Source organism: Osmerus eperlanus, chromosome 20, assembly GCF_963692335.1.
Source record: "Osmerus eperlanus chromosome 20, fOsmEpe2.1, whole genome shotgun sequence".
NCBI classification, from domain to species: Eukaryota; Metazoa; Chordata; class Actinopteri; order Osmeriformes; family Osmeridae; genus Osmerus; species Osmerus eperlanus.
The window spans coordinates 6,546,155-6,556,532 of record NC_085037.1 but is presented as its reverse complement, the minus strand read 5'-3'; the positions used below and the strand labels follow the sequence as shown (position 1 = coordinate 6,556,532).

The window sequence follows — 10,378 nt, the reverse complement described above, 5'->3', positions numbered from 1 at the left end:
ATTACAATAAGGATACCAATATCAAAGTATCGTGTGAACTACGTAAACAGACAAACACACAGTATAATACTCAAAGGTTTTATATTATTTGAGTTAACGTCAAAATGAAAACTTTTGTTGAAGGTACAACTTAATTAAGACAGGCACCAGTTATGTGTCCATTCAATGGAAAGTTTCCCCCACCCCCATAAAAAAGTTTTCTAGTTAAATCCTTCATTGTAATATTATAAGGCCACAATCATTGACAACAACAAGACATTGTGATAAGTTCCAGCATTAGTGATTCATCTCCACTAGTTGTTTCAGCATGTTAACAGTTTGATCGAACCCAGTCAAAACACAACAGCATTGCACTGTACAGTCTGTGCATGATATGGTACAGCAATAAAATGAGCTACTTAACGGGACAGGTGGTTCACAAACACACACACAAACACACACACACGCAATTGGAGTGTCACCCACTTTTACAGCGCCCCTTCATAAAGATATGAGCCAGTCATGCCCAGCGGACACCCATCAGCTTTACTATGGCCATATACCATAACAAATTAGCATACAATTCAAGACTAGAGTAAAATAGGGTTTACGACTAGGACATGCTTGGAATAACAGATAGCTATAGGGACCATTAACACCCAACGAGAAGAGCGGGATGGGAGATATATCCCCCTCGCTGGCATGAAGTGTCTCTGTGTTAACATGGAGATCAGTGCAGAGAGGACACTGTGGCAGTCCTGAGCCCCTCACACTGGAGGAGATGTTCTGTGCGTTTATGTTTAAAGATGGGTCTTGTTTAGGTCCTGCTTTCACACTCTGTGCCATATATGAAACTGTCTTTTTGCTCCTTCCATGACAAGGAATCTGTGCAAACTCAATCCTAGCAGATCAAACACCAAGCTGATCAAGAATCAATAACTTTGTATCCACTTTGTTTCCAGAGCTCAGTGTCACCACATGGTCACAGCATCTGGACAGGAGCTTCGTGGCATGAGGGGGGGGGGGGGGGGGGGGGGTTCTTCCTGAAGAGCCGATGGCACAACCCTGCTGCCTTACATGTTTACTTCTACATACACACGTTCAGAATGGCCTGGGCTTCTCAGTCCAACCACTTGTCCACGTCTCATTTAGCAAAGGTCAGCTAAGGCACAACATGGGTGATAGATGTGGAGTGGATGCATAGAATTAGAACAAGAGTAAGAAAACCTCCGCTGGGTCCCCAAATAACATCATTTGACCTCTAGTAGGTACTGCAGTTGCCCTTAAAAGTGCATACTGTTGCATGCAGTACGCATACATTCATGGAACACGTCGTCATGACACCGCTCACTGAGCTGGCGTAAACAGCTTGGTCTGCTGTTGTATCTCAGCGGCGTACGGCTCTTTGAAAAGCATGCTTCCTCACGTACTGCAAAATGCTACCAGATATAGCAGGATATCCTGTCATTTTTGGCATAATATATTAAATATGCTATGTATTGGGACATACCATTTTTTCTGGCATGCTAAATAGTATGGTAGTATGGGTTTCAGAGAGCAACATCAACTAAGTGATCAACTGAGGGCTTCAACACGATCAGACAAAAGATAGATGATGGTAAAGTAAATAAAGGAAAGTGAGGATGTTATCCAGACTATGTGGAGTCACTTATATTAAGACTTATTTGTTTTAGAAATAGGCCTCTAACAAAGACTGTGTCATTGCTGGCAGTCATCTCTGTGGAGTTACATTACATTGACTAGAACTGTATTATTATTATTTTTTAAACATTCATTGTATAAGTGCTGAAAGTCCACCATCAAAATAAGACTTGAAACTCTCCCATCATCAGTACTTCAGTACCTCACTACAGAAAGAGGTAGGAGGTGTTTCATAATGCTAAAAATATATAAATAAGACAAAAAAGATAAAAAAGAAAAAGGAAAGGGGGTGTGGCTCTAGAGGTAAGAAGTGATATGATCAGTTATTGAAAAAGATATATAGTCTCTAAAAAGGACTGCAATGCCAGACCATCCACCAGTACCGGTTGGTGGTCATGAGTTCGAGAGATCAATAAAAAAGGGGAAACTCACGCATTTTAAATTGCACAGGTTATGACCACTTGTCAAGAACAGAAGTGTGTGATGGTGCCATATCCTGTATATTCCAGTCCTCCTCTGTTCCAGGCTGCCTCTCCCATGTTCAAACACAGTTGTATGGCCCCCCAGCTAAATGCTTCAAGACGTTTCCCAAAGCTGTCTGATATGTACCAATTCATATTCACAATGTCCACCAAGAGGCAGGCAGAACTATCTGTGTCGTTTGTTCCAAACAGACAGACAGACACGGGTTCAACCAGGGCTTGTGTTCTTCATCCCCGTGAATCATGACTGACTGAAGGTGCCCTGGAAAACTACCGAAATAAATACAAATACCTGAAGAGAGAATATTAACCTGTGTTTGAGTCTGGTTCAACAGTGCTTTAAGATTCTCCAGGATTCTCCTGTCCCCGCACCCAGGAATAAGGTTTTGGTTGTCCTGTGTCGTCTCCATGGCTACCTTTTTGGTTGTACTGTGTCCCTCCAGGAGTAAGGCTTTGGTTGTCCGGGATTCCTCCATGCCCCCCAACTAAGGGCTAAAGTCTTGGTTGTCCTGTCTCCATCACTGGGTAAGGTTTGGTGGTCCCATGCCTCCCACAGGGGTAAGGTTTTGGTTATTCCTGCTCTAAGCCCTCTCCTCAAAAAACCACTTCTGGAGGGCGGAGTCAGAGCAGGGGCGTAGGCCAGGGGCGGGACTACCGTTGTCACTCTTGTCGACAGCCTGAACGCACTTCTGGCTCATGACATGGTAGATGGTCCCATCCTGAACAGAGAGAAAGATGGGGGGAGAGTGGAAGGAGGGAGAGTCAGAGGGGGGTAGAGGGAGGAGAGAGAGTTAGAGGGGGGTAGAGGGAGGAGAGAGAGTCAGAGGGGGGTAGAGGGAGGAGAGAGAGTTAGAGGGGGGTAGAGGGAGGAGAGAGAGTTAGAGGGGGGTAGAGGGAGGAGAGAGAGTTAGAGGGGGGTAGAGGGAGGAGAGAGAGTTAGAGGGGGGTAGAGGGAGGAGAGAGAGTTAGAGGGGGGTAGAGGGAGGAGAGAGAGTCAGAGGGGGGTAGAGGAAGGAGAGAGAGTTAGAGGGGGGTAGAGGGAGGAGAGAGAGTCAGAGGGGGTAGAGGGAGGAGAGAGAGTTAGAGGGGGGTAGAGGGAGGAGAGAGAGTCAGAGGGGGTAGAGGGAGGAGAGAGAGTCAGAGGGGGTAGAGGCAGAGACAGAGAACAAGAGAGGGAGAGAAACAGACGGTAATCACTTTGTTTCCAATAGTACGTGGAAAGTCCACCCTCTTATCATTCTCTCCTCCACTCTTTTTCCCCCTTCCCTCCCTCCCGCTCTCTCTCTCCCCCCTTCTACCCTCTCTCTCCCACTATCTCTCTTTATTCCTCCCCCTTGTCTCTCTCGCCTTCTCCATTTACATTTAAATAGCGTGGTGTTCACCACAGGTATTAGCATGCTTGGCAACACTCAACAGCCTGTCTCTAAACACAGCCAAGATGCTGGGTGAATAACAAAGCAGGCCTGCTACCATGTCTGCCGTTCACCGTCAGGGAGCACGTCGTCCTACTAGTGTGTGTGTGTGTGTGTGTGTGTGTGTGTGTGTGTGTGTGGGGTCTGAGAGATTGCAGTCTGAGGTTAAGAGCCCTGGAGGATGTCAAAAAGTTTTGGTGGAGGAGGAAGAGAGGGCTCAATGTCAGTTTTTTCTAAGTCGCCTTTTAATAGTGAGTCGTCACTTTCTTCCTTTCTTATCCAATATCTCGTTCGCCCCCCCCCCCCGCCCCACACCTTTTAGATGTTTTATTTGATCACAAATTCTTTTTTTTTTGTTGAGGAATTCCAATGTATTGAGCACACACGTATGGGTACAGAAAACATGGTCCGCCAAACAGCCACACACACACACACCCCATCGTCCTCCTCACCTCTCTGAACACAAACTTCTGGTCCTCCGGGATTGGCAGGTGGGGTTTCCTGCACAGGTGCACAGTCAGATAGCTGGAGACAGCGTCCCCCACAGCGCACCCTGCTGGCTCCCTGGTGTTATAGCGGAGCTCCCCCTCTGTGGAGGCCTCAAAGAACTGGGGAGAGGGAGGAGCCAAGCTTAGCGTCAGACGAGCATGGATGGGTGTGTGTGTGTCTTTTTTAGTTTATACGCCACCTGGTTGTGCTCCATGCCGTGGCAGGTGTGTGTTTGTGTCTGTGTGCTTAGTCTACCTGGTTTTTGCCCCATGCTGTGGCTGGCAGGAGTGTGTGTGTGAGTGTGTGTGTGTGTGTGTGTGTGTGTGTGTGTGCAGTCTACCTGGTTTTGCCCCATGCCGTGGCAGGGGTAGAGGATGACACGGTGACCCACCAGATTGTGGTCATCCGGAGGGTTGTAGTCAAAACAGTGGTTGGTCATTCCCTTGTTCCTCAGCTAGAGGGCGACACACACGGGGAAAACAGTTGAACGCGTGCTGTTGTCATAAGAGAGAAGTGTGACAGGAGATTTAAGAGACACTCTCCAGTCTAGAACAACTGCGTCTACTGTACACCAAATCATGTTCCGTAATTTATGACTCCATCCATTTAAGGAACGTCCCCTAAAATATTCTGTCAATTAAAATCTTTCAGTCAATTCAGTCCATTTCAGTCAAATATATTTTAAAGAGTTCTTCTCCTGTCCATCAGAGATATGTTGGGTTCTCGGTGGTTCAGAGGGTCTCCCAAGGTTCTCCTCACCATGCCAAACATGCCGGGTCTGTCCTCAGGAATGTGGATGTCTGGATAGATGTTCTCCAGGTACCACTTGAAGTCCTTACAGCCCAGCTGCTCTCGCAACTCCCTTCTCTCCGTCACGTCTCCAAAGGCCTCCTGGAAACAACAGGACAGGAACAACGGTTCCACCCTTGAGCTTTCCAACTACAGCAGGGTAGGCAATGTCAGTGGATTTACTGTGGTACCCTTGATCAGTCTGTTTGAAACTAAGAGGGACCAGCTAATTATGAATGATCCATGCTGGTTGACCATGAAATGGCAGACAACAGTGTCATCTACAGGTAATATTTAGAGACAGATATAGGAGGGAGAGGGAGGGTTATTCTGTGTGTGTTTGTGCGTGCGTGGGTGTGTGTATGTGTGTGTGTGTACGTGTGAAAGACAAGCGCTGACCCCGCTGGGCAGAGAGAAATGGTGAGTGTGTGTTTCGAAGGATAGAGTTTGGCCTGGCAGTGCCTGTTTGGCACACCCCACACCTCTTAAGGAGATGAGGGCCACCTGATCTGTGTTTAGAGAGCCTGCCTCTTTAACCACACACACTGGAGAAAGAGAGAGAGTTACTGAGAGGGTGTGTGTAAGTGAAAGAAAGTGTGTGAGTGTGTGTATGTGGGATCCACTGACACGTAGATATGTCTCTCTGTGGTAATAATACACCGAATACACTCTTCTCAGTTGGATGCAGCTTAACCCTCGTGCTGCCTTCGGGTCACATGACCCAAAGGTTCATAACGAACCATCGTTGTGTTTACCCAATTTTACCCAATACAAAAACAAATAAAAATAATTTTCTTTTAACCTTCGCAATGTGGGGTTAAAAGAAAATGCTTCACTTTGTTTTTGTATGCGGTAAAGTTGTTGCAATACGACGGTGGGTCACAATGACTGATGGGTCAGAACGACCCGAAGATAACACAAGGGTTAATGAAGAGAAGGAAACTTCAAACAGATATCCACACATTCATACACACACCCTCAGACATCCCCATAGACACGCACGCACACACACACACACACACACACACACACACACACACGCACACACACACACACACACACACACACCTACCAGACGTGCATGAGGATTGCGGTGGTAGTACAATTCCTTGTACTGGTCCATCCAGACCTCTGCAGCTCTCACACTATTGGCCAGGGCCTTGCTCCGCGAGTAGGGGGCCTTCTTGGGGAAGACGTGGCCCACGTGTGAGCAGGGGTGGATCTCCAGGCTGCCCCCACACTGCCAGATCTTAATCAGCCCAAACAACAACAACAGCCCAAAGATGTAATTACGTTCTTGTGATTCAATCAGGCGAACACAATGGATGCCTTTGTGTGGGGACGTTTTGGGGAGGGTTACATTTCTGGGGCTTCTTTCCTCAGGGAAATATCTGCTTTTGGATATGAACTAAAGGGCTGGAATTCCTCACCACAATTAGACTATTAAGATACTGGCCGTTTAGAATGGGACTTGTCAGGGTGATTTAGATCAGGAAGATGTAGCTTGGTCATGGTTATTTCAGGAGGCCCGGTATATACTGCCCCTCCTGTAATGCTATTAAACATCACAGCTTTGTGTGAATCGCTACAGTTATTTCACATTGATATGGAGTCTATGGCTCTTAACCAACGGAAGCCATGGCAGCAAAAAATGAATGGTCAGACAGGAACACAGAGTTCTGGAACTTACATCATATCACATCCCGAAAACATAAACACACACACACAAAAAACTGAGGTTAACTAGTCTTCAACATACAGGAGACTCCTTCACACACACACACACACACACACACACACACACACACACTCACCCTGAAGGAGATCTCCAGGTTCTCTCCCCCCCACACCTCCATGCCAGTGTCATACGTGCCCAGGTAATGGAAATAGCTCTTACTGACAGCAAACAGCCCACCTGCCATGGTAGGAGACCTGGGGAGGAACACACACACACACACCCTAATCAATCTGTCAAGACTATTAATCGGAAAACCTTATATAAATGTAAATAATAAAGATAATAGAAAATTCAATATTAATGATAACATGATCGTATATTATAGTACAATCCCAAACTGGAAGCGTGTACGCATAGTGATGTGTAGCCTGCATCACTAAGAGAGTGGTCGCCGCAGACGACAAACCTGATGACGTCGGTTGGCGACCGGCGTCGCCTCTGCTCGTAGTCAGGCACGGGGTGCCAGGTGAAGACCAGGCGCCAGTCAAATCCCCCAATCTGGGGCTCCCCAGGGTTGCCTAGATACTGGAAGGTGTTCCAGTCGATGACGTCGATGACGGGGCACACCACGGCCGCCGGCTCCTCCTTTATCCTGGGAGTCAGGATGGGCATGGTGGATATCCAGGACATGTAGCAGGTGGTTCAGGTAACATTCACCCCTACCCAAACTCTGCTGGAGACCTCACATAGGATGAGCAGCCAGTGAGGAGTGGGGGAGGAGGAGAAAGAGTGGAGGAGGAAGAGGAGGAGAAAGAGTGGAGGAGGAAGAGGAGGAGAAAGAGTGGAGGAGGAAGAGGAGGAGAAAGAGTGGAGGAGGAAGAGGAGGAGAAAGAGTGGAGGAGGAAGAGGAGGAGAGAAAGTGGAGGAGGAAGAGATGTGGAGGACAGCCCGCGAATGAGGAATCTGACAAGTGCAAGGGGGTTTCCCTACCTGTAGAGCAGGGGCTCCAGCCAGCCCTCGTGGCACTCACAGTGGCAGTCCAGGAAGGTCAGCACATCGCCCGTGGCGATGGAGGCCCCCAGGAGGCGGGCACGCACGAGCCCCTCCCTCTTGGTGGCCCGGATCAGACGCACCTTCCTGAGGCCTGAGATGTAGTTCTCAAGTGGCTGCTTCAGGTGCTCTGTAGGGAACATCAGAAGGTAAACACTTTCAGGGTGTGTCTCAAATGTTTCAGTGTGGTTCTTTGTCTGATATTGGCTGAAACTATGAGGAAAAAATCATTGTATGATTTGTGATATCGTGTGTACTTTGTACTTATGATAAGGCAGAAGTGCCACAGCCTTGAGCACACTGGTTTGAGTTTGTGTTACTACTGAGCTCCTTGGGAAGCCTCAAAGTGGTATAACTGGTGGGACCGGTTAAACCAGGAGTTACAAAAGTCAGTCAAGCCAATGACAAGCCTTTATTTGTCAGTGAGGGTGACACCTTGTAAGTTATTTGACTTTGTTCAACAAAATTATTTGACTTTGTTGTTGACATCTGTTTATCAGCTAACAGTATGCCAGCGTGAGCTCAGTATGAGTTCCTGTAAACACAAACGGTCTCGGTCTTTGACCTTTTGACTGCCTGCATCTCTTTATTTCTGACACACCATCTGTTTGCATGCCTGCCTAGCCCTTTCCCAATCATACTCTCTGCATTAGGCTCTGTCTCTCTCTCATCACATCCCTGAAGAGTTTCTACCTCTGTCGCTGTAGTCGTCCACCAGCACCACCTCCCTGAGCAGGACATCCGGCGAGGTCTCCAGCACGCTGTGAACCGTCCGCAGCAGGGTGGACCAAGCCTCGTTGTAGAAGGCTATCACCACTGAGGTGGAGGGCAGCGAGCGGTAGTCATAGCTGACAGCCCTGCACCTAGATGTGACAGGAAACATGAGTCACACACCCTGCTCTGGTTGGAGTCCAACTCCTGACAGCAGTATAATAGGTTGTAATTGGATTATCACTGTGGTGGTTCTTTGTATTTTATGGGTCAGAAAAGATGAGCTTCAACAAAGAGAGGGTTAATATGGGAGCTAACTGCATGTTCTGAATACTGTGGATACAGTAGTGTGTAGCTCTTATTGTCACGTTATGGTTGTGACACACTTCGTTAAACCAGGGCAGCTCTTTCTAACAAACCAGCAAGAGATCAATCAGGGCCAAGTTACCTTTTCATCCAAACATACAGAGTCCCCCTAAAATCCTGAACAGTAATTTTCTCAAATCATATCACTAGCATTACGTTCGTGGTTAGGAAAAAAAAGGCATGTCATACACGAAGACTTTGTTATTTTTGCATCATTCACGGTAAACTCATTCTCAACTTACAATGGGTTCCATCTCTCCGGTAACCTGCGGTGGAGCGATACTTTATCACTCACATAGGTGTTTATCTGGTGCTTCTGAATGCTCTCATCTTCCTTCGTCTTCTCCTCTCCGACGAGGTTCAATTTGACAGCTCTACCCATTTCGCCTAGAGAATTTACATCCAACGGCGGTTTCTCGTAGACAGGCTTTTTAAGAAGTTCATTTGATACTTTTTCCTCTGAAGGAACTTCTCTCCTATTCGTCTCGCCTATGTCAACCGAATTATGCCTAAGGAACATTAAATATACAAAGGCAGAAACTCCAAACAGGCAAATAATTAACTTTGATCGGTTCCTGCGCCCGCAGACTGCCATCGTGTCGCTCTCTTAAACTGCTTATTTCCTCCCTCAAGATAGCAATATTTTCATGGACCCCCGCAGCTCCAAGTAGCGACTACTACTACATAAATCGTCCATCCTCTAATTTTACTGTGACAGCCTATTACCTACATGCATTATTGAGATCAAATGCAGGCAATGCAGTTGCCAAGTCTTGTTTCTGTTCGCTCGCATGGGCTACAGAAGATTTGAAACCAATTCGTAGGGTGGATCAGTGAAAGGCAACTTTCAGGAACAAGTTTGGAAATCATGCGGCAAGAAGTCCCATTTAAACACCTCGTCTGAGTGAACCTTGTTGCTGGCGATGCTAGGCGAGGATTTTCCTAATTAGATTATTTTAGTTAGGCTATCTGTTGGATTAGCACTTGAAGACGAAAAAAAATCCAGGTCAAATCAAAGAGCTACGTGCATCGCGTTTCACTCTGCGCCAGAACATATCCAAATCCACTTCGGGGTCAGCCTTTCCTCCATCTTCGCAGTTTACCATCGATTCAATGTAGCTTTACGACTTTCTTTATCATTGAGGCTGTTTACAATGAAGCGTCGCCTAACTGCCTGTTACATTTGAGGGCTACACGAACATGTCAGCCACTATGTTGGTGAACTTGACTCGAGTCGAAGTTAGCCAGTGAGGCGGGCAATCTTTTGCCTCTCATGATGTCACAAGGTGTTGTAATAACCTACTACAGTTATACCGGAAAGGCGCCTACAATAATCTTCGAGTTGACCGAACATAATAGTCGGCTACCAACCACAATTGTTTTAATTGTGCTATTTTGATTTCGCATGCCACTAATGGACAGAGCTACTTCCGAGTTTGCAACAAGTAGCGGGCAGAGGAAATCGCGTCACGTGACCAGTTGCGCTTTACCATCACTGCTCATGAATAAGACTTACTTCCTCTGATTAAACTTAAAATAACTCTCTGTCAGCCAGCATTGAGATATTTGCACACTTGCTGGTGGTGACTGTTTGTTTAAGGACAAGCTTTCACAGGCAAAATATTTGCACCACTGTACTCAAAAATTGAACTGCTTCCGAATATATTGCTCTCGGTCTTTGCGTAAAAAATGGTATTTGAAACAAAATATATGTTTAAGCAAATTAAAATGATAAATAATTGAGGCAACGAGAAGGTAAT

At 46.7% G+C, this 10,378-nt stretch overlaps 1 protein-coding gene across 1 annotated transcript; it reads right to left on the bottom strand.

Annotated features, from left to right (window-relative positions):
- Positions 1 to 64: 64 nt before the first annotated feature.
- On the bottom strand, positions 65 to 10,070 carry galnt12 (UDP-N-acetyl-alpha-D-galactosamine:polypeptide N-acetylgalactosaminyltransferase 12). The gene is made up of 10 exons (XM_062487016.1): positions 8,861 to 10,070; positions 8,235 to 8,404; positions 7,482 to 7,671; positions 6,958 to 7,143; positions 6,628 to 6,745; positions 5,886 to 6,062; positions 4,784 to 4,915; positions 4,365 to 4,478; positions 3,988 to 4,143; positions 65 to 2,842 (listed from the first exon to the last, which is right to left on the bottom strand). The coding sequence occupies exons 1-10, from the start codon at positions 9,211 to 9,213 to the stop codon at positions 2,705 to 2,707; spliced, it is 1,734 nt and encodes a 577-aa protein (XP_062343000.1). The 5' UTR covers positions 9,214 to 10,070; the 3' UTR covers positions 65 to 2,704.
- Positions 10,071 to 10,378: the final 308 nt, after the last annotated feature.